The sequence below is a fragment of the Schistocerca gregaria genome, chromosome 10 (genome assembly GCF_023897955.1).
Source record: "Schistocerca gregaria isolate iqSchGreg1 chromosome 10, iqSchGreg1.2, whole genome shotgun sequence".
NCBI classification, from domain to species: domain Eukaryota; kingdom Metazoa; phylum Arthropoda; class Insecta; order Orthoptera; family Acrididae; genus Schistocerca; species Schistocerca gregaria.
Window position 1 is genome coordinate 65662716 of NC_064929.1, and position 25516 is coordinate 65688231.

The 25516-nt window shown below is 40.3% G+C and overlaps 1 protein-coding gene across 2 annotated transcripts in view; it reads right to left on the minus strand.

Annotated features, from left to right (window-relative positions):
* LOC126293499 (sperm-associated antigen 1) overlaps positions 1-25516 on the minus strand; it is a 154575-nt gene that overhangs the window by 15146 nt on the left and 113913 nt on the right. The window contains exons 10-12 of one of the 2 annotated variants that reach the window (XM_049986748.1): positions 11777-11996; positions 5842-5969; positions 1179-1452 (exon numbers count right to left, since the gene is read on the minus strand). In XM_049986748.1, coding sequence (XP_049842705.1) covers positions 1179-1452; positions 5842-5969; positions 11777-11996 — 622 coding nt within the window. Of the gene's footprint in view, positions 1-1178; positions 1453-5841; positions 5970-11776; positions 11997-22299; positions 23015-25516 lie in introns of those variants that run through there. The other variant, XM_049986749.1, reaches the window with a different exon arrangement.

Below are 25516 nucleotides of genomic sequence, written 5' to 3' on the forward strand. Positions count from 1 at the left end.
GAAGAAACAAATGGGCTAATGCAAGAATTAAGCAGGAAAGAAAAGGAGAAAATAAATGTCATGTGGAATTGTCAAACATTCTAAGTGACAAATCTCTCATTTGTCAGGAGAATCAAAAACAAAATGTGTGTCTTTTTGTACATAACTTATTTCTATCGCAAAAAAAACTGGCCAGGTGCGAGTAGGACTCATGCACTGAGACTTCTGTACAAACCTAATTATGTGTATGGACAGTTCATCCTTTCCGGGAATCTAGGCTCTCACTGATTTTTGCCTATTATCGACATTGATACTGGCACAATATTGGTCCCAGGGGTAACAAGTGACGAAAGAAATACTTTTTCATATTCACAATTTTCTGATACTTTTCCTGTAATACCTTCCTTTTTGCCAAAAATTACAGTTCAACACCAAAGGGAAGTACCCTATACGTTTTGATGAGCGGGTTTGTGAATATCAAAATATATCACACAAATGGCTGTATGTTTCAATTCGCTTTGAGTTGGAAACTAATATTTATTTTAGCACCAAGGGAACATAGACATAAGTATATGGTATAAATTTAAACTTAACACATCAATCCATTCCTGAGAAAAAGGGGTCTTGACAGACAGACTGTGGGATTTTAGAATCTATGCCTCCATGGTGTGTGAATGTATTTTGTGTTGCTACAGGCAACTGCAGACAATACGATTTGTTTTCTTCCGTGTATTGAGCTCTTTGTGCGTGAAATTCATGTAGTTTGTGTAATGTATTAATAAATAGTTCCAATCAGAGACTGCCCATAAATTACTCTGCTAACAGGTTATGGGCCCAGGATTATAAAAGTGGCTTAATATTCCAAAAAAACTGCGAGATCACCGGCTCACGAAAAATAGCAGAAGCACATGGTAATTTGGGATGACGTAATCGCTAAAACTGTGGTGCCAGTAAATACCAATTCATTGCCTATGATTGAAAAACTGATGGGAAGAGAAAATTATAGTACATGGCAGTTCGCTATGCAAACATATTTAGAACACGAACAATTGTGGGAATGCGTCAGTGGTGAAGTACAGGATGCAACTAAAGTTTGTAGAGCAAGAGCCAAAATTACAGTCTCTGTCGGTACACGTTCACTTGCAAGATACATTTACAGCAATCTACATCTACGAGTGAGGTATGCAGAGGCATCTCACCGGTGGCGAGGTCCTCGACGGCAACGGCCCTGAGCACCGTGGCGTACCCCTCGAGGCTGGAGTCGGGCCGGGAGCCGCCCCAGGCGCGTGTGAACTCGTAGGGCGACGTGATCCTGGCGCCCGGCTGCAGCGACAGCCGGCCGAGGGCCGCTACCTTCTGCAACCCGTCCCCATCCCTGTCCCGCTGGGCCGCCGAAGGTCCGGCCTCTGGTGTGTTCTCTCTGGTCCCCCTCACTGTGGTCGTCCCACTGTCTTCAGACGAACTTTCGGCTGACTGAAAAAAAAGCACAGTATTACAACACACTGACTCCCTCACTGCTTACCTAGCACTGTCTGGTCACTCATTATGCGTCTTACAGATGGCATGTTCAGAAAGTAAGTGTACTGTGACCATAATAGGCTGCCTTTTTTGTTTTTTTGAGGTTGGCAACAAAGAGTGGTAATGGGGAATCCCCTGATACAGTAGTACGTAAACTCGATGTTGTTGTGTCTAGTTGCATGAAAGATGTCGGTAAGAAATCCCACAAAGTGCAAACCCCATGCTGTGATCCACTTCCTACCCACATAAAGAATAACGTCTACTGAAATTTTTCTGCAAATCCAAGTTTTTTGCGGGAAGTGTGTTATGAGCAAAATAAGTGTGTTTAAGTGGTGTAGGGTGTTTACTGGAATCAGAACAAATGTTCTTGATGAACAAAGGAGTGGAAGATCTTCCAATCTGAGTGATGAGTTGGTGCAAAAAATTGAGGAAACTGTTCATGTAGTTGACAGTGAGTTACATTCCTGTGATATTTCCACAACTCTCCAGAACTCTCTTAGACAAGACACTCACAGAAACAATGGTATACTGGAAATTGTGTGCAAGGGGGGGGGGTCTCAAAACAGCTGACAGTAGCACAAGGAAAATCAAGTCAATAGTGTCTGTGAGTTTCCTGAGCAACATGAACTGGAGGGTAAGTATTTCCTGGTCTCTACTGTGACTGGAGATAAAATGTGGGTGGCTCATTACACACCTGACAAAGAAAAGACAGCCACACTAATTCTCCATTTGCTGAAAAATTCGAAACCACAAATTCTGGCTCCAAAATCATGGCCTCAGTGTTTTGTGACCAGAAAGGAAACATTTTGGTTGGATTTCTGCCTCAGGGGGAAAGGGCAGGTGGGGGGACCATCAATGTGCAACAATATTGAGACCCAAAAGAGGCCAAAAGGAGGAGAAAGCTAATGAGAGGAGTGTCCTTGTCGTTTGGCAATGCAACTCCTCACACAACCTTAGCTTCCATCTTTTCCACCTTCCTTATGGCACACATTAGTGGAACTAAATTTTCAGCCAATCAGCAGGTGCAGAAAGAGGATCTGAAATGGAGAAAGGAGCTGGGAGGAAAGAATTCTTTGAGGAGGACATAAAGAAGCTTGTGGAATGGTCCAGTACACGTACTGAATGGGACAGTGATTATGTGGAACACTAGTTAACAAGTGTATCAACAACAGCCTGCAATTTTTTTCCAAATACGCTTTTTCTATATATAAAAATCTAGTAGACTTACTTGCTGAATATGCATTGTATTTGGTGCCTCAAGTTTGGCTGGAATTGCGGTCCACAGTGCAGGTTATGGCATAGTTGAGCCTCGACTCACAGTGCCTCAAACCACAGGCTACCTATTCGTTTTCTATTTGGTGGAATAAATGGCAGCTGGTTCCCACTGTAGGAAAATTTAAGTTAATGAAGATGAGTAGGAGCAATCATCCTGTAATCCTCGAATACAGTATTAGTGGTTTGCTGCTTAGTGCAACCACGTTGATTAAATATCTAGACGTAGCATTGCATGGCAACATGAAAAGGATTGAGCGTGTAATGTCAATTGTAGCAAAATTGAATGGCCAACACTGACTGATTTGGTGAATCCTAGGAAAGTGTAGTTCATCTATAAAGGAGACTGCATACAGATCAGTCATGTGACTCATTCTCAAGAAATGCTCGAGTGTTGGGATCCCCACAAGGTCAGATTGAAGGAAGATATCAAAGCAATTCAGAGGCAAGCTGCTGGATTTGTTAGCGCTACATTCAGTCGTCTAGCGAGTATTGTGGAAAATGCTCTGTCAACTCAAATGGCAGTTCCTGGAAGGAAGATATTTTATTTTTGCAAAATGCTATTGGGAAAATTTTGAAAACCAGCAGTTGCAACAGACTGAACAATGATCCTATGCCTCCAGTTTAACATCTCAAGTAAGGGCCATAAAGACAAGACAGAAATCACAGTTCATAGAGAAGCATTATGGTGTTACGCATTTCTCAAGAAGAGCAGTGTGTATCCCTACATATGCCTGATTGACAAATAATATTCTTGAACAAAAGAACGACAAAACTAATTATTATCTATTACAGTGCAACTGTTGTGTGGATATATTGTGTTAAGTGCACACGCAGAACCAGGCGATAGGATGATGTGTATTTCAAGATAGGATGGTGACCGCAGTAACCTTTGTTATGCACATCCATTATTGAAGTTCTTGCTCGAAATGGAATTTGTCTGCAACGTAGCCAAATTTTCAGTCTTGTTGAATGTTCCTTTCAATAAATAATAGAGATATTACATTAGATCCCTCACCACTCAAATCATTACGGGGAAATCTTTGGTTTGACATGATGCAACAGAAGGATGAGTACTATGGACTGCAATGGACACCATAACAAATATCACACTAATTAATATACATTTGCTCTTTCAACTGGGCTCATAAAACTATAATTTGGACAAAATTATGTTCAAAATTAGAACCAAACTTTTTGATAGGCCTGGATGCCTTATGAGATGGACTGTTTTAAGCAGACAGCACCTACAAATCTCAGAAACCAATTGTTTTTTAGAGCCACATGCAACTACTTTCAGGATGTGCGCAAAACATACAACAGCAGAGTATGCTGATATTTCACTTTTCTGCAAAGAAGACCAAAGTTATTAACTCAAATGGATACCTGATGATACACCTTCTATCAATCACCCTAGGTAAATAAAAGAAATTACATAATTTTATTATTCAGTTTTAAAGATGGAAAAGTGATAAAATAAGCACAAATATTTATGCCCAATGTCGTGACTCGCCTATCTTTCAAAGTGCCGCCACGCGATTACGTGCGTCCTCTACATGTGGTGCTGTCTGCCAGCCGTGCAGCAGCAGCGCCACCTAAGCGGCCAGCCAGCCAGCGACCGCTAGACTCGGATTCAGTTACGAGTTGACTGTTAAAGTGTACACACGTCTTACTATGTTCACTCGATCTGTGACTTTCATGTATTGCGTCTTTCTTGAAATATATTTTAATGATTAATGGATTTATTTTAATACCATCCTCTCAAAGAAATTTCTTGTTCTTTAATGGAAAATCTCATATAAAGATGTGAAACAAATACTAACAAAGAGATAGAGAGGCTGGCCAGTACTTACCTCAGCTCAGTACAGCCGATAGATACACAGAAAACAGAACTGAAAATGTATGTTCCTAGCTTTCGGAACAAATGTTCCTTCATCAGGGAGGAGAGGGGGGAAAGAAAGGGAAGAAGGGAAAGTGGATTCAGTTACTCACAACCCAGGTTATGAAGCAACAGGGAAAGGAAAACAGGGAGGGTAGCAAGGATGGGGGCATGGTTGTCAGAGGGAAGCCAAAGATATTCTATTGTAAGTACTGTGCCAGCTTCAAACCAAAGAGGATGCATACATTGGTATGACAACAACTAAACTGGCTGAGCGCATGAACGGACACAGACAAACTGTCCGCCTAGGAGATGTCCAATACCCAGTAGCACAGCATGCCCTCCAGCACAATTCTAGGGACCTTGGAACATGCTATGCTGTATGTGCCATTTGGCTTCTCCTGCCCAACACCAGTCCCTCTGAACTGCAGAGATGGGAATTTGCACTCCAACACGTCCTTTCATCCTGCCATCCCCCTGGACTGAACCTACGTTAAACAACGTCACTCCCATTTACTCTTCAGTCTTCTCCTCTTTCCCTTTTCTCTTTAGCCGTTCACGCATCTTTTCATCCTACATAGTTGTGTTTACCTTTATACTATATACCTCTTTACTTCTGTATGTATCGTCTTTGGTTTGAAGCTGGGGCACAGTACTTACAGTAGAATATCTTTGGCTTCCCTTTGACAACCATGCCTCCATCCTTGCTACCCTCCCTGTTTTCCTTTCCCTGGGTTGTGAGTAACTGAATCCACTTTCCCTTCTTCCCTTTCTCTCCCCTCTCTCCTCCCTGATGAAGGAACATTTGTTAAGAAAGCTAGGAACGTAAATTTTCTTGAAATATATTTTTTCAACTTGAAGTTATAACACCCAATCTGACAACAATACACAAATCTCAAGACCCAAATTGCAACAGTTACATCAAAATGTCTCATTGTATTCAGAGTAAAAAGACTTTATGAAAAAAATTGTGTGTGTGTGTGTGTGTGTGTGTGTGTGTGTGTGTGTGTGTGTGTGTGTGTGTGTGTGTGTGAGAGAGAGAGAGAGAGAGAGAGAGAGAGAGAGAGAGAGAGAGAGAGAGAGAGAGAGAGAGAGATCCACACTGACATTGTCGTGTTTACAGAGCTCAGTTACATTTCATGTCTATAATCTTACGGTGTCAGAAAAGTTGAAACCAACAGCATTACACACACCTTGTCCTCTCGTTTCGTTGCACAAATGTACTTGGGTGCAACCTTCATCTTTACAGGGCTGCCCAGTCCCGGGATTTGTGGCAGGAATGATGCAGATGGATGTGGAATGTTCCTTTGTCTTCTTCTGCCTGAAAACATAAAACACACTACACTGTGAACACAGTTCAAATATTTGTTCATTTACATTTAACACTTGTCAAAAGTTAAGACTACGTTGGTTCTGAAAACAAGCAATACAAATACTAATATATAACTGAGTGTTGAATAAACATTTAGACTCCTAAGTCCTCATCTAGCAGATATGCTGCATCAAACAAACCCACTATACCCTGATTGCAGCACATACTATACACCATGTGCTTTTTCAGCATCGCTTGTTTTTGTTTCTGCACATTGCCGAATTGCTCGAGGCAAAAGGAGGTGGAAGATGATATTACAAGATATCCCATGACTCTTGTGACATTAGAATCACTATCACCATCACCATCACCCATAGTTTGCAGCTTCTGGCGGGGACTGTTCAGAACACACGCCCCTCCATCTTTTCCCGTCCATTCACAATTGACTGCTCAGGTCTTACAATATGCACTGAAGCTGACAAAAGTGGTTCGCTCGTGAAGCACTGGAAGAAAATAATTCCACTCCACTTTGTTTACAATGGACACGTTGCTGCCACTGCTATAAAGTATCAAGGAACTAGTAATGCCAAAGATGAAATGGGAGACACAATACTGCATGAAGAGTTTGACAAAGCACTGAAAGACCTGAGTCGAAACAAGGCCCCCGGAGTACACAACATTCCATTAGAACTATTGACAGCCTTGGGAGATCCAGTCCTGACAAAACTCTACCATCTGGTGAGCAAGATGTATGAGACAGGCAAAATACCCCCAGACTTCAAGAAGAATATAATAATTCAAATCCCAAAGAAAGCAGGCATTGACAGATGTGAAAATTATCAAACTATCAGTTTAATAAGTCACAGCTGCAAAATACTAACGCGAATTCTTTACAGACGAATGGAAAAACTGGTAGAAGCCGACCTTGTGGAAAATCAGTTTGGATTCCATAGAAATATCACAACACATGAGGCAATACTGACCCTATGACTTATTTTAGAAGCTAGATTAAGAAAAGGCAAACCTACGTTTCTAGCATTTGTAGACTTAGAGAAAGCTTTTGACAATGTTGACTGGAATACTCTCTTTCAAATTCTGAAGGTGGCAGGAGTAAAATACAGGGAGCGAAAGGCTATTTACAATTTGCACAGAAACAAGATGGCAGTTATGAGAGTCGAGGGGCATGAAAGGGAAGCAGTGGTTGGGAAGGGAGTGAGACAGGGTTTTAGTCTCTCCCTGATGCTATTCAATCTGTATATTGAGCAAGCAGTGAAGCAAACAAAAGAAAAATTTGGAGCAGGTATTAAAATCCATGGAGCAGAAATAAAAACTTAGAGGTCACCGATGACATTTTAATTCTGTCATAGACAGACTTTGAAGAGCAGTTGAACGGAATGGACAGTGTCTTGAAAGGAGGATATAAGATGAACATCAACAAAAGCAAAACGAGAATAATGGAATGTAGTCGAATTAAGTAGGGTGCTGCTGAGGGAATTAGATTAGGAAATGAGACACTTAAAGTAGTAAAGGAGTTTTGCTATTTGGGGATCAAAATAACTGATGATGGTCGAAGTAGAGAGGATATAAAATGCAGACTGGCAATGGCAAGGAAAGTGTTCCTCAAGAAGAGAAATTTGTTAACATTGAGTATAGATTTAAGTGCCAGGAAGTCGTTTCTGAAAGTATTTGTATGGAGTGTAGCCATGTATGGAAGTGAAAAGTGGATGATAAATAGTTTGGGCAAGAAGAGAATAGAAGCTTTTATAATGTGGTGCTACAGATGAATGCTGAAGGTTAGATGGGTAGATCACATAATTAATGAGGAGGTGTTGAATAGACTTGGGGAGAAGAGGAGTTTGTGGCACAACTTGGCTAGAAGAAGGAATCGTTTGGTAGGACGTGTTCTGAGACATAGAGGGATCACCAATTTAGTATTGATGGGCAGTGTGGAAGGTAAAAATCGTAGAGGGAGACCGAAAGATGAATACACTAAGCAGATTCAGAAGGATGTGGATTGCAGTAAGTATTGGGAGATGAAGAAACTTGCACAGGATAGAGTAGCATGGAGAGCTGCATCAAACCAGTCTCAGGACTGAAGACAACGACAACAACAACAACAACATAATGCCAAATCACATAGAATCATTTGTTCACAAAATGACTGTAAATATCACATAATTCTTCATTGTGATGGTATTATCTCTTACACAGCATATTAAATAATTGATTATTTGCATTTTAGTTCATACAATATAGTAAAAGCAGCAAAGCATTCTGCCGTGGCGCCACACAAACCAACGGTTGGCTACTGCGGCAGAGATAAGTGGCATCCGCAACTTAGTGCCGGAGTGCTCCGTCAGCCGGCGCTAGAGGCGTTCCCGCCAAACATTCAGTCAGTCAGCCACGAAATACACATGTGCACGAGTCTTTTTCCTTGTGGATCACAACACTATAATATCACCATCCACCAGTCCGGGATCTCCAACTGCCGCCAATCATCACTATGGAATCAGTGGAGGAAGACTGGAGGTGTTGTGTTGAATAGCCAGAAGAAAGGCAAACTGTTGTCTTTTGACCCGCTGTGGACTGCTGCCCGGGAGATACTTCGATGCAGCCAGAACATCCATCTAAGCTGAACCTGAAATTTGAAACTCTAAATTCAAGGGGAGAGAAAAATTTTAGACCGCACCTCCAAATCGAAACAAAGTTGGTCCATTGTAGTTTGGTTCGAGTCGTAAGCTTAGCAGTTAAGCTATACCAGGTAGCCATTGCTATGCGTCAGGCACTCCATCCATATTTATATGGGTACCCTTCCTTTTTCACGTGCTTCATCTGGTTTGAATTGATTGCTTATTTTTCTTTGATATAAGTGCCATTCTCTTTGTTATAGGTGTTTACGTAACTCTAAGCTAAAAATGTGTTACTATGCTGTGTCATGCATTGTTTGTTGAATTCTGTGTTTAAGCCTGTCGCTGCTTGCGGCATGGCTTGCTTTTGTGCACGCTACCGCCGCTTACAATTTAAAAGAGAGAGAGAGAGAGAGAGAGAGAGAGAGAGAGAGAGAGAGAGAGAGAGAGAAATCGTCTCATTAGCGAAACAATGGCAAGAGACTGCTATTTGTTGTTAGTTACATTGCTGCCTTCTTTGATAATGATCAACAAGAACCAAATAACAGAATGCATGTGATAGAAAATGTTCTGAACGAGAGTTTAGCGAAAAATTTTCTCCATTTGAAAATCTTTGCAGACGCCTCTTTAGTACATAACATTCTGCACAGAAATTAGAGTCATCTTAGATTTAAAAATCTAATCAATTGCTGTGCTCCATTTCTGACTGTATCACTATTAGGCACAAAAATAAAACGAATATAAACATGACATGATATGTATATTCCTCCGCATTTGCTGTTGTCTCACTCTAGTTTCATAGTTTATTAGGCAGACAGGTTTTAAGTGAGATAGCAGCAAACATGAAAGAATACATGGCAAAATGTTTATATTCGTATTATTCTTATGGTGAAGAGAATATTGCATGTGATTCACAATTCATCAAAGTTCCTATTAGCAACCATCTCTTCTCATAGGTAACAAAAAAGTCAGAACATAGACTTGGCCATATTGACAAACATCTCAAACAGTCTTGCCAGTCGGATTTTCATAGTACATTGAAATGCTGCTAAATTCGAAGATGAACAATACTTCATTTCTATTTACTTCGTTGGATAATGTATGAAAATGCAGTGGAGAAAAAAAGCTCGTCTTCCACCTTTTTTTTATTTATTTACTGACACAGAGGTTTTGGCGGCAGTATTTATCTTTGTGCCTGCAAAGCATGCCTGTTTAGTAGCGCTACATATATTCGACGGCAGAAGTTAGTTGTGGCAGTACCTACCAACATTTTTCAGAACTTCCGCTTACTTTGCAATCAATTCTAAGCCACAGGCAGTTTTCTGGATTACAAAAACCAGAACAAAAGTGCGGCTTAGATTTGAGTAAATACGGTACTATTGGAAGGTCCATGGCATTATCAATATAATCATTTTCAAACATCATTACTGTACATACATCACCAAAAATATCATTTTTTAAAAATATAATTCGACTCACAAACAAAGCTACTCACCAAATGGCAGCAGGAGGAAACATACATAAAATTTGAGGAACTGAGCAGGCTTTCAGAGCTAGTGGCTCCTCCTACTGGCAGAAGGGTTATAGGGGAAGGAAGAAGGGTGGAGGAAAAGGACTGTTGAGGTTTGGGAGACTTACCAGACAGGATGAGACGTAAAGACTGACTGTCGGGGACTGCACAGGATGAGACTTGAAAACCTGAGAGCTTCCTTCACCTCTAGGCTCCCAGGTTTTCAAATTTCACCCGGCGCAGACATTTGTGCCCGTCGATTTGCTTCAAATGTAGAGGTGCAACACCTCGGTGCAATCGGGTTCTGTAGGCGGCTGAAAATATTTTTCCTTGAAGGCACTGATCATCTCGGCTCACAGTGGGATAAATGTGTTAACAGTGATGGCAATCAGTTTTGAAATCATAAACAGTTTACTTACTTTCTTTCCCATCTGTTTCATTCTCCTGCTCCTTGTAAGAGGGTAATCCCAAAGGTAAGGTTCCTATTATTTTTATAAGTACATAGATCAGGTTATTTCGACAATGGTTTACATCAGTCTACAGCTTGAACATTTAGCTATTTTTTGACAGAATCACCATTTCTGACGATGCATTTTTGTAGATGCTGTGGCAGTTTTTGTATGCCCACGTAATACCAGCTGGCCGCCATGCTGTTTATAAAGTTATGAACCTCTTCTTTCACCTCATCATCAGAGCTGAATCACTGGGACCATAATTAACGCTGACAGGTACAATGAGACTCTGAAAAAACTCAAATGGGCAATTCAGAACTGCAGAAGAGGAATGTTGAGCAAAGGCGTACACATTATCCATGACAGCACTCGCCCACACACTGATCAGCAAATCGTTGCTCTCCTGCAACAGTTTCAGTGGAACATAATCATCCACCCACCCTATAGTTCAGTGACTATCACATGTTCCCTAGGTTAAAAGAAAATTTGGCCGCAAAGCGATTCAGCTCCAACAATGAGATGTTCATAACTTTCTGAACAGCATGGTGGCGATCTGGTATGACACGGGCATACAAAAACTGCCACAGCGTCTACAAAAATGCATCGACAGAAATGGTGATTATGTTGAAAAATAGATATATGTTCTAGCTGTAAACTAATGTAAACCATTGTAGAAATAAACAGTTCTATGTACTTATAAAAAAAATAGGACACCTTACTTTTGGGATTACCCTCGTATATCACTACTAGTGTAATTCATCACAAAGCTACTCATGTCATTGATAGTAACCATTAACCTATTTCTATTAACAGTAACATAGCACTACTATGACCCTTAATACAACAACAAATCCTGTAAATGTAGAAAATAGCACAAAAATTGCACCGCAATAGCAGAAAAAAACTAGATACAGCTAAAAGCAAACATGTCATTTTTTATAACGAGACACATCATGCACAGTACTGCCTGAATTGCAGCAAAACTAAGTTTACTGTCTTTCAGCATGCACTGCCTCCACATTTCAGTCAGTATTGTGTAATTTTTTAAGAATATTTGCATAACAGTAGAGGTATTTTTATGAGACCAACAGAAAAAAAGACTTTTTTAAATGATGGTATCTTTCCTGCTGCTGGCAAACAAGCAACTTGACTAAAATTAATTAAATCCGAGCACTGTGCAGTGTTTGAGGTGCTCCCTAGTATTCGAGCACCGTTCTATGCCATTACCCGATTCGCCTGTCGTGCTGCTACCAGCAGGCTGTGGGGCTTCTCCCGTAGGCTCGGCCGCAGCGAGTCTGTCCCCCGTGTCGTCGGAAGTGGTCGGTTTGGGCTCTTCCACATTCGTCTCACTGCCCCGTTTCTCTCGGTCAAAATTAGATTCGTCTTTGGCAGGTGCAGTCCCCTCGCCACTGGCACCACCGTTCACAACTGGCTTTTTTTGTGGCGGCTTGTAAAACAGATGAAATGTTTCCATCAAATGGCACTCAGTCTAACAACTGAAAGTAAACATTAATATTCAATACTATTTTACATTGGTTGTAATGGTCTGACCTAATCATATTCTAAGACTCACTGTTTAAGTACTCATGAAACTTTATTGCTTCAATTAGTTGCAAAGTTCACAATCTTACATTGTCATAAATATAATGCTGTCCATTGAAATTGCTGCACGAGGCGCGATAGCAGGTACCAAAATCTGACTTATTCTGCTTATCTATACTACTACATAATGACAAGTCGGTCTTTACCAAAAATATTGACTGATTTACTTCAAGTTTTTACATGGTACCCTAATAAACACTGAGATGGATGCGAGCTACATCTTGCTTCTATACATAAAGGGTGTTCCAAAGAAACAAACATTAGAGACAGGTTCCTTATACCAAAGTGAGAGAAAGGTCTAATAAACAATGGCCCTTAAATGCATACCTTAAGAGCGATGAACACTTGTTGAGTAGAAAAGGTGTGTTTCACACAAGCAAATATGTAAAAGTGTTCACAGATCCTACGATATGTATTTTAGAACCCATGTTTACTGGACTTTTTACTTATTTCTGGATAAGTAACCTATCCCTAATGTTTTCCCGTGATTTTTTATTTTTCAGACACCCTGTACATAGAAATGGATGTGTGTATGCCCCACATGTCCTCCTAAACTACTTCCAAACAAACTTCGCAGGCATATTCCTTACTGTCAGCCACGACCACTGTGGGCCTAAAAACCACCTATCTATCAGAAGGGTGGGGGTGAGAGTAAGAAACAGCACAGCCCTTGACATGCAAATACTCTAACTTTGGTCATCCAGTATTTGAGAATGAGAGTACTTTGTGACTTGCAACAAATTTTACACATAATTTGAAACCTTTACAAAACTTTTTCTCCCTGATAAACCCTACAATTGGATAACAGGAAAAAAAGTTTATCACTTACTACATTTTAGCTGTTCATGCAGTAAAAATGCCACATGATGCATGATGTTTTAATTCGTTGTTGTTGTGGTGGTCTTCAGTCCTGAGACTGGTTTGATGCAGCTCTCCATGCTACTCTATCCTGTGCAAGCCTCTTCATCTCCCAGTACCCACTGCAACCTACATCCTTCTGAATCTGGGTAATGTAGTCATCTCTTGGTCTCCCTCTACGATTTTTACCCTCCACGCTGCCCTCCAGTACTAAATTGGTAATCCCTTGATGCCTCAGAACATGTCCTACCAACCGATCCCTTCTTCTGGTCAAGCTGTGCCACAAACTTCTCTTCTCCCCAATCCTATTCGATACTTCCTCATTAGTTATGTGATCTACCCATCTAATCTTCAGCATTCTTCTGTAGCACCATATTTCGAAAGCTGCTATTCTCTTCTTGTCCAAACTATTTATCGCCCATGTTTCACTTCCATACATGGTCACACTCCATACAAATACTTTCAGAAATGTCTTCCTGACACTTAAATCTATACTTGATGTTAACAAATTTCTCTTCTGCAGAAACGCTTTCCTTGCCATTGCCAGTATACATTTTATATCCTCTCTACTTCGACCATCATCAGTTAAAAACTCCTTTACTACTTTAAGTGTCTCATTTCCTAATCTAATTCCCTCAGCATCACCCGATTTAATTTGACTACATTCCATTATCCTCGTTTAGCTTTTGTTGATGTCCATCTTATATCCTCTTTTCAAGACACTGTCCATTCCGTTCAACTGCTCTTCCAAGTCCTTTGCTGTCTCTGACAGAATTACGATGTCATCGGCGAACCTCAAACTTTTTATTTCTTCTCCATGGATTTTAATACCTACTCCGAACTTTTCTTTTGTTTCCTTCACTGCTTGCTCAATATACAGATTGAATAACATCGGGGAGAGGCTACAACCCTGTCTCACTCCCTTCCCAACAACTGCTTCCCTTTCATGTCCCTTGACCCTTATAACTACCATCTGGTTTCTATTCCAGTCAACATTCTCAAAAGCTTTCTCTAAAGAAACGTAGGTTTGCCCTTCCTTAATCTAGCTTCTAAGATAAGCCGTGTTCCAATAATTCTATGGAATCCAAACTGATCTTCCCCGAGGTCGGATTCTACTAGTTTTTCCATTCGTCTGTAAAGAATTCGCGTTAGTATTTTGCAGCTGTGACTTATTAAACTGATAGTTTGGTAATTTTCACATCTGTCAACACCTGCTTTCTTTGGGATTGGAATTATTATATTCTTCTTGAAACCTGATGGTATTTTGCCTGTCTTATACATTTTGCTCACCAAATGGCGGAGTTCTGTCAGGACTGGCTCTCCCAAGGCCGTCAGTAGTTCCAATGGAATGTTGTCTTCTCCGGGGGCCTTGTTTCGACTCAGGTCTTTCAGTGCTCTGTCAACTCTTCACGCAGTATCGTATCTCCCATTTCATCTTTATCTACATCCTCTTCCATTTCCATAATATTGTCCTCAAGTACATCGCCCTTGTATAGACCTTTCTGCTTTCCCTTCTTTGCTTAGAACTGGGTTCCCACCTGAGCTCTTGATATTCATACAAGTCATTCTCTTTTCTCCAAAGGTCTCCTTAATTTTCCTGTAGGCAATATCTATCTTACCCCTAGTGAGATAAGCCTCTACATCCTTACAGTTGTCCTCTATCCATCCCTTTTTAGCCATTTTGCACTTCCTGTCGATCTCATTTTTGAGAAGTTTGTATTCCTTTTTGCCTGCTTCATTTACTGCATTTTTATATTTTCTCCTTTCATCAATTAAATTCAATATTTCTTCTGTTACCCAAGGATTTCTAGCAGCCCTCGTCTTTTTACCTACTTTATCCACTGCTGCCTTCACTACTTCATCCCTCAGAGCTACCCATTCTTCTTCTACTGTATTTCTTTCCCCCATTCCTGTCAATTGCTCCCTTATGCTCTCCCTGAAACTCTGTACAACCTCTGGGTCTTTCAGTTTATCCAGGTCCCATCTCCTTAATTACCCACATTTTTGCAGTTTCTTCAGTTTTAATCTACAGGTCATAACCAATAGATTGTGGTCAGAGTCCACATCTGCCCCTGGAAATGTCTTACAATTTAAAACCTGGTTCCTAAATCTCTGTCTTACCATTATATAATCTATCTGAAACCTGTCAGTATCTCCAGGCTTCTTCCATGTATACAGCCTTCTTTTATGATTCTTGAACCAAGTGTTACCTATGATTAAGTTGTGCTCTGTGCAAAATTCTACCAGACGGTTCCTCTTTCATTTCTTTGCCCCAGTCCATATTTACCTACTATGTTTCCTTCTCTCCCTTTTCCTACTACTGAATTCCAGTCACCCATGACTATTAAATTTTCGTCTCTCTTCACTATCTGAATAATTTCTTTGATTTGATCATACATTTCTTCAATCTCTTTGTCGGGTGCGGAGGTAGTTGACATATAAACTTTTACTGCTGTAGTAGGCGTGGGCTTTGTGTCTATCTTGGCCACAATAATGCGTTCACTATGCTGTTTGTAGTAGCTTACCCGCATTCCTATTTTCCTATTCATTATTAAACCTACTCCTGCGTTACCCCTATTTGATTTTGTGTTTATAACCCTGTAGTCACCTGACCAGAAGTCTTGTTCCTCTTGCCACCGAACTTCACTAATTCCCACTATATCTAACTTTAACCTATCCATTTCCCTTTTGAAATTTTCTAACCTACCTGCCCGATTAAGGGATCTGACATTCCACACTCCGATCCGTAGAATGCCAGTTTTCTTTCTCCTGATAACGACATCCTCTTGAGTAGTCCCCGCCCGGAGATCCGAACAGAGGACTATTTTACCTCCGGAATATTTTACCCAAGAGGACACCATCATCATTTAATCATACAGTAAATCTGCATGCACTCAGGAAAAATTACGACTGTAGTTTCCCCTTGCTTTCAGCCGTTCGCAGTACCAGCACAGCAAGGCCGTTTTGGTTATTGTTACAAGGCCAGATCAGTCAATCATCCAGACCGTTGCCCCTGCAACTACTGAAAAGGCTGCTGCCCCTCTTCAGGAACCATATGTTTGTCTGGCTTCTCAACAGATACCCCTCCGTTGTGGTTGAACCTACGGTACGGCTATCTGTATCGCTGAGGCACGCAAGTCTCCCCACCAACGGCAAGGTCCATGGTTCATGGGGTGAGGTGTTTTAATTTATTGATTCTTTACAATTAACTGTATCCTGGACACATTTTGTAGACAGTATTCACATATACTAAAGAATGTACAAGCAAAAGTGTATCGTTATACAACACACAAAAGTATCCTAATATGAAAAAAATTATGTTTTTTACAGAATTTCTTAAACAACTTTTCTACGTAGTTGCCACCATTCTTTGGACATTTTTCATAGTGGAAAAACTAACTCTACTACACCCTCTTCATAGAAAGATGACACCAGTGGAGACAGCCACTGCGAAACACAGTTTTTTGCATCACCATCGCCGTCATAACTCTTTCCTCCAAAATCACACTTAAAGTTCAAGAATGAGTGGTAGTCGGAAGGCACTAGATCAGGCCGTACGGAAGGTGACCTAACTGCTCCCAATTTAACTGTCGGGTTAGGTTTCAATGACACCAGCAGAATGGAGACGTACATTGCTAAGAAGCAACGTAATGCTTCGGCTCGACACACTAAAGTTTTCTGTGTTTCACAGTATCTTACCACACTGACAGTTTCAGCAACGGGAAGGAACACTACAAACAGAATGCCCTACTTGTCCCAGATCACAGCGCACGACTTTTTGTGCTGACAATATTATTCTGAATTTTTGGTTCTTGGGGATTGTAGAGTGCCTCTACTTTGTTCAATGCTGCTTTGATTCTGGAGTGATGTCACAAACCCAAGTTTTGCCACCATTGACAATTCTGTTTAAGAATTCATCTCCCCATCACTGTATCTGGTAAGAGATGCCAAAGCACTGTCAATTCGCTTCATTTTCTGATCATCAGTAATCACTTTTGTAACCTGACAAGAACACAGTTTGTGAAAATTCAAGCAATCTGTGAAAATCTTGTGCAAGAGTGTTTTTGAAATTTGTGGAAACTCATGACAAAGCATTCTTACTGGGAATAATTTTTTTTCACGAATTTTCTCAATCACTTTCTCAACCAAACCATCGCTGACAACAGAAGATCACCCACTCCATGCTTCTTCACAAACAATGGTCTGTCTGTTATTGAACTGCCTCACTCGCTCTCTTACCATTCCACCAGTCATCACACTTTCACCACAAATCTCTAAAAATTGATAATGAATTTCAGCTGGCTTAACATTATTCACATTCAAAAACTGTATCACAGTCAGTGAACTCAGAGGTTGTCTTAAGCATTTTGAACAATCACTAAGATATTTAAACAGAACACAATCCGGTTGTAATGGCATCAGTGGAAAGTCAATGAACCAGAAAGACATGTCTGAATGTGCAGAGCTGCAACAGCATCACCTTTATTAACACGTCCCTGGCATTTGCCAGCCATGGCTGGATAGACAGTATCGAAAATTACAAAGGCACTAGAGAGCCAAAGAAACTGGTACACCTGCCTAATATCGTGTAGGTCCCCCACAAACATGTGGAAGGGCCGCAACACGATGTGGTACAGATTCGACTAATGTCTGAAATAGTACTGGTGGGAACTGACACCATGAATCCTGCTGGGCTGTCCATAAATCCGTAAGACTACAAAGGGGTGGAGATCTCTTCTGAACAGCACGTTGCATATGCTCAATAATGTTCATGTCTGGGGCGTTTGGTGGTCACTGGAAGTGTTTAAACTCAGAAGTGTGTTCTTGGAGCCACTCTTTAGCAATTCTGGATGTATACTGTGTCGCATTTTCCTACTGGAATTGCCCTAGTCCGTCGGAACGCACAATGAACATTAATGGATGCAGGGAATCAGACAGGATACTTACGTACGTGTCACCTGTCTACATGTAATAGGTGTCCCATGTCACTAACTGCACATGCCCCACACCATTACGCCGGCCGCAGTGGTCTCAGTCCGGAAGCGCGACTGCTACGGTCGCAGGTTCGAATCCTGCCTCGGGAATGGACGTGTGTGATGTCCTTAGGTTAGTTAGGTTTAAGTAGTCCTAAGTTCTAGGGGACTGATGACCATAGATGTTAAGTCCCTTAGTGCTCAGAGCCATTTGAACCCACACCATTACATAGCCTCCACAAGCTTGAACAGTCCCCTGCTGACATGCAGGGTCCATGGATTCAGGAGGTTGTTTCTATCCCGTACACGTCCATCGGTTCGATACAATTTGAAATGAGACTCGTCCGACCAGGCAACATGTTTCCAGTCATCAACAGTCCAATGTCGGTGTTGACGGGCCCAGGTGAGGTGTAAAGCTTTGTTTTATGCAGTGGTCAAGGGTATATGAGTGGGCCTTTGGCTGCAAAAGCCCATATTGATGGCATTTCAATGAGCAGTTCGCACAATGACACTTTTTGATAGCCCAGCACTGATATCTGCAGCAATTTGCAGAAGGGTTGCACTTCTGTCATGTTGAACAATTCTCTTCATTCGTCAATACCGTCCCTGCAGGATCTTTTTCCAGTCGAAGTAACATCGAAGATTTGATGTTTTACCGGTTTCCTGAGATTCACAGTACACACGTGAAATGGTCGTACAGGAAAATCCCCATTTCATTGCTACCTCGGACATCCTGCATCGCATTGCTCATGCGCCAACCATAAAACCACATTCAAACTCACTTAAATCTTGATAACCAGCCGTTGTAGCAGCAGTAACCGATCTAACAACTCCGCCAGACACTTGTCGTCGTACATAGGCGTCGTAGACAGCAGCGTCGTATTGTGTCTGTTTATGTATCACTGTATTTGAATATGCATGCCAATACCAGTCTCTCTGGCATTTCAGTGTAATATGTAATAATACAAAAAACTTTTAACAGATTGAGCATTTTAGAATACATACAGTTCTCTATTGACATTTGAGTTTTCTCAAAAATTTACTAGTTTTGGAGAAAGTTCAATAAATCCACTCACTTTCTTCACAGTAAAAAAAATCCTATATGGAGTAGAACAGATGTGGTTTTAAGCCCCTACACATTTTGTTCTTGAACCTCTCCAGTGGCAGGAGCTGTACTTCCTTGGGTAGCGACCTGAACATTCCACGGCAATTTTTGGAAAGCTATTTCTTGTTTGGACACTCAACAGGTTGGTATGTTTATGCTCTCTTTGTTGCATGTGTTGTGGTCACATATGTCATGCCTCTTGCTGAAGGAATCTATATTTTCTTAAATGTGAAGGAGGCACAAAAATACATAATGACTATTATAGCCATTATTCCCAATTTTGTGAATAATGACCTGTTCCGGTCTTCTACTCAATGTTGTGATTCTTATTGCTTTTTTTTGGACTAATAATACTTTCTAGCAGCCTACATAGTGACCCCGTAGCAACAGCCACAGCCACAGCCACAGCCAATATGATTGCGAAACAACGAATAATACACTATTAGGAGATACTGATCAGTTACCACATTTTTAATTTTTGCAGGGCATATATAGGTCTCGACAGTTCGTCACACATATGCACAGTGTGGTCCTGCCAAGTGAGACTGCTCTCCACCGTGAATCCCACAAGTTTCAGAATCCATACACAGTTTACATATCCTTTGTCACTGAGGGTATGTACAAATATTTGCATTTTTTCTTCACTGATTTTGATTTTGTTTATAAAAAACCATTCTTTTGTCTCAAACAAGACATCTGCTGCTTCTTGAGCCTTGCTGTCATTGATGCCTTTCGAGTGCAAAGTTGTGTCACCTGCAAATTGCATGAACTGTCCATGGGAGCTTAAGCCATTTACAAAAACTAGAAACAGGAAGGGAGGCCCATTACCAATCCCTGTGGCACACCATATTCTATCCTTCATTCTTTGTAACACTCCTTGGACTGATACTATCTGTCTTCTGTTTTCCAGATAAGATTTGTGCACTGCCAGAACAGTACCTCCAACTACAAAGCGACTGCGTTTATTTACAAGGAATCTATGAAAAATGCAATCAAACGCCTTACTAGGCCACAGAGTGTCACTGCTAAACGTTATTTTTCTCCGAAATTGTGCTTTATCCTAGTAACCATATCTAGTGCTGCCATTGTTGTATGTTTCCATTTATAACAACCATACTGTGCGTCTGAGAAGTGTTCATTATTTTTGAAGTAATACGACATTTGGTCTTTCATTGCAGTTTCAATTACTTTAGCAAAGATTGGAATTTTTGAGACTGGTCTGAAGCTCGCTACCATGTCTGGGTCACCCTTTTTATAAACTGGCACTGTCCTTGCAAATATCGAAAGGTCTGGAAATACATCAGCAGAGATATACTTATTAATTACCATAGTAATTGGTTCAGCAATATGACGGATAGTTTTCTTGAGGAAATCAGTGGACATCCCGTACATACTGCAATGGTGGTAGAATGAAACTGTAGTTACTTTCCAGACATGCCTCGTAGATTGCTGTGCCGAGTGTGGTGCTCCAGATGTTGACACATTGTCTATGTGGACCTCGCCTCATCTGAAACGCGCACGTCTCCTGAGTCGATGTATGTGATATGGCTGTACAATCCTCCGAAGCCAAGCACAATGTGTGTGACCTCAGCCATTAGCCACCTAGGGCCATCGAGATCCTGCACGGGATAGAGTACAGCCCTCCTGAACCAACAATTCCACATGTGCAGTGCTGCTGTCGAATTTTGACTGACGTTAGCAGCAATATTCGGTAACAGTAAACAATAGTCTTAACAGGTCACTATCCTGACTCAAAACCCACAGCATGATCATTAATTGTATGCACAATGCAGGTGACATAATATTTATTTACATCTGCATCTGTGTCAAAATTATAATTTTCAGATTCTATCACATAGTATGTTTTGTTCCAGTTTGACATTGTCACATACTGTCTTCAAAAAGGTTGCAATTTTAGAGACTTGCAGTGAACTAAAATCGACTTTGATGTACTATTCTTTTTATTAACAAGGTGAGGCCATGATATACAGATCATGGACTTATTTCAAACTTTGTACAGTTTTAGTAGTCCATTAGGACAACATAACGGGCAAGTGGTAAGGTGTACTTCTTAAGGTACCTTCACACCGAAAACCAACTACAACAAACAGAAACAGTTTGGCAAACTAGCAACTGTTGACAACTGTTGTCAACAGTTAAAAAATGTTGACAACGGCTTCAAACTGTTGTAAACACGCATTCAGCATTTGTTACAGAAAAGCAAGAATTTTCTAACTGAAGATGAACTAGCAATTTGTGTTATAACTCTTGGTGTAATTGTCTGTCATGAAAATCAGCCTGAAAAGATATGCATGTGGCTAGAGTGAAATTTTCACTCTACAGCGGAGTGTGCGCTGATATGAAACTTCCTGGTAGATTAAAACTGTGTGCCGGACCCAGGTACTGGCAGAAGTAAAGCTGTGAGGACGGGGCATGAGTCGTGCTTGGGTAGCTCAGTGGTACAGCACTTGCCCACGAAAGGCAATAGGTCCCGAGTTCGAGTCTCGGTCGGGCACACAGTTTTAATCTGCCAGGAAGTTTCAGATATACATGTGGTCCAGAAAGTTTTTGTTACAAAGAGAAACTCATGGAGCTTATAATTCTGTATTGATGGAGCTCTATGCTGAAGGCAGGCAGGGTTTCAAGAATTTTGTCAGAATGACATGTGCGCAGTTTGAAGAACTCAGGGCAGTAGCACCACATATTCAATGAAAGACAAATTTTAGAACTGCAGTATCATCAGCAGAACAACTTCTTGTAACCCTATGATTTTTGACAACAGGCGACAGTTATACAAGCTTAATGTACTCTCGTCGAATATCACTGTCCAAGATTAGTGAAACTGTGCCTAGAGTGTGCTGGGTTGTCGTGAATGTGTGCAAGGATTTTGCAAAAGTAAGTACTGGTATTTAACTTACTATACATTCTTAACACATTTATACACGTACTTACTACATATTCAGTTCTTTCCCAATAACTCACTATCTGAAGGCAAGGAACTGAAAGTTATTCTTAAGGTCTGCGATTGCCAGAGTAGTTGCCAGATACCTCAACCTTTAACTAAAATCATATAAGTTGCCGGAATCATTTTAAATATACGCACTAACACTCAGATAGTGTTTCTTCTGTAAGGAAGCAATGAAAATATGTTTTAAGATCCAAAATGGAACATAGTAAATGTTGCTGCCTTAAACTTAAAATAAAAAGACTGATAAAGTGAAATAATTTATTGTCAAAAATCTTTACTTATTTTGTCTCTCTCTCTCTCTCTCTCTCTCTCTCTCTCTCTCTCTCTCTCTCTCTCTCTCTCTCTCTCTCTCTTTTTGTTTTTCTAAAGAAATGATATCAGTCTGTTTCCTCAATATGGATTGCCAGTATCTGTGTTTCATCTGCAGCTGCAGCCTCATTTTCAGCTGCATTAAATAATGCCGCTCTTTCTTCAGCAACAGGTTGGGTTTCGGCCCGCTCTGCAAGCATTTCTTTAGCATTGTATATTACATCAGAAATTCTTCGTTTTACTTTAATAAGAACTTTCTCGTTCCTTATTTCTCTCAGTTCAGCGGCAACCCAATCTGCAAATGCAGAATGGGTGTCTGCTGTATTTGACTGTTTTTTATTTTGTAATGATGAAGCAACTGATTTCATGCACTTTACAGCTTCCTCTGTAACAGTGATCCTCTTCCTCTTTTTTGTGAAATTCAGATCTCTGACCGATACTGAGGGTAATGGGTAGCGTGCAGTTGATAGTGGTGTTGATGATGGTACTGCAGGTGGAAAGATGTTTTTTGCTACAGCTGAGATATCTTCGTTAATGCTTGTAAATTGTTCAGTGGTGTTGATTAACAATTCATGTGATCCATCATTATCATCATCCTTACCCTCTTCAGTGGTGGCTAAGTGGTGAACATTAAATGTTTCTGATAAATTCTGAAATACAGAAAATGTAAACTATAAAACACTGTCCCCCATAAAGATACTTATTAAGACATCGATTAAATTTTAACAGCATTTTTTCTTATTTTTGTAAGAAACATCTACAAAGGAAGAATGAGAGGAAGTATCAAATGGATTTGGAACAATACAGAACTTCCCACATAGTATGGGCGCGACAGATGGCCAACACATTGAAACAGTGCAGCCAGCAGGTACTGGATCATTGTGTTATAATTACACGTTGGATATTTAGTGTTTACCATTGGTAAATGCATATTACAATGTAATCAGTTATGAAGCAGGTATGCAAGGAAGTATTTCAGAAGGTGGTGTCTTCAACAGCTCCAAGATGGTGAGCGATTTTCTAAGGGAAAGATTGCTCTACCCACACCAAGACCACTTCCTGCAAGAAATGTGAATGTGCCATTTGTTACGGTTGGAGATGATGCTTTTGCTCTTACTGAGTACACTATGAAATCATACACACGGTGGCAAGAGAAAGGTAGCCAGGAAAGAATGCTTAACTATCGAATACGTCGCACTAAAAGAATAGTGGAGAATTTTTTTGGAGTACTGTCAGCAGTTTTTTTGGGTCCTAGAACAACTATGCACGCAAGTCCTAAAAAAGCAACATTAGTGACTTCTGTAGCTGTGTCTCTGCACAATTTTCTTAGAAGAGATAAAGAAAATGCCACAGCTTACTCATCATCTGGCAGTTTTGATGTGGAAGATCCAGAAACAGGCAGAGTTTCAGATGGCAGATGGAGGATGTCTCCACAAAATAAATGTCTTCAGAGAAAGGAAGGCAAAGTGGGAAGGACCGCAAAAAATATAAAGGATGAATTTGTAATAAAGTGAAATGGAAAGAGAAGTATGCATAAATAAATATCGAGGAAAGGACAAATGTAATTGCAAACTTCCAAACAAAACCCTTGTAGCGTTATTAACAATATAAGCCATTAATTTGCAAACTACTTCGTATCAGATGTTGACAAAGTGAAATTACAAGAGAAATAAATTTCCAGTGAAAATACAGACGCAATTACAAAATAACTGCCTAAAATTCTTACAGATTCAGTTACGCTATTGAATGACATTTTAGTTACGACTGTAAATATTTTTCACCCTGGCTTCATATGCTCATAAAATATCCATTTCGGAATGTAGATCTCAGCTGTCCCTGACCCACTTCTAGTTTGGAGCATTTCATAATGCTCACGATTGTACTGTGTTTACATATTCATCCATTTCCTTTCACCTACATATTCGTCCATTTCCTTTCACACTCCACAAGCAATACACCAATTCTATGAGAAACATCTTTCAACAAGCCTTCCCTTTATATCTGTCTTTACATACAGAATCAGATGGATCCCACAGAGGTTTCCTAATTTGAATTTCTAACAAAAACTGAATAGTTAGATCTGTTGCCCACTGGTGAGTTGCTACTGTCAAAAGTAACACAGTAGACGAAGAAAAAACAGCAGACGACACAGCAAATGTCCATGCATAAGTCACACGATTCCACCGTATTTTTGATGACCATAACTTTAAACTCAAGACAAAACTTCCCTCAACTAGTTGTTCAAACTCACGACTTCAAACAACTGTTGACAACAGTCAAAAACTAAGTCAAACTTCGAGTTAAAAACAGTTGTCAACCGAGTTTGTTGGAGTTGGTTTCCAGTGTGAATGTACCTTTAGGCATTTTCAAGAAAATTGCAAGAGATGTTTCATGTGTCAGTGATTTAGCAGTGCATTGCAACCCTGAGCAGAAGTGGTGATGGCAGCCATGTGATTAGGGTCCAAGCTCCATAACTGGTACACTGCTAGATCAAGTCCCCCCCCCCCTCTCTCCATATCTATCTATCTCCAAATTTGCATGACCTTTTATTGAATTTACAATGTTATTCAGCTGTTTGATCATTTTTATTATCACAACAAATATTATAACTATCAACAAGTAAATGACCAATGACTTAAGGTTTTCCTAAAAATGTATGCCTGTTGTGATTTCTCAAGTCCTTTATACCTGCACTCAGGTAAGATACCGAAATTGCTTTGCACCTGGCTGCTTTGATCTGCAGACACAAGTTTCAAGGACAATGGGACAGGCTTGAAAAGCCTAGGTCAAATGTTGATAAATAAAGGTGTAAATAACTTTATTCAATAATACAAGGAGTTACAATATACCAGAATATAAGGGTAATGTAAGATTGTCAGATGTGCTTTGAACATTACAAGTTGCAGGATATTTTTCATCCAGGCATGGAAAACATACATTAAAATAGGATCTATTGCACAGAATGAAAGCAATTTTCCCATGTGCACAAGGAATCTTCAGAGTTTTTAACAAAAAACAAAGCTCTTAGGAAAATTTCTTGTTCATCCAAAAATTTGGATGGAGACTGCACATAACGCAACACCTACATAAATATTGCTGCTGAAAATTGGTTATGTATGGCTGAATTTATTTTAATACCATCCTCTCAAAGA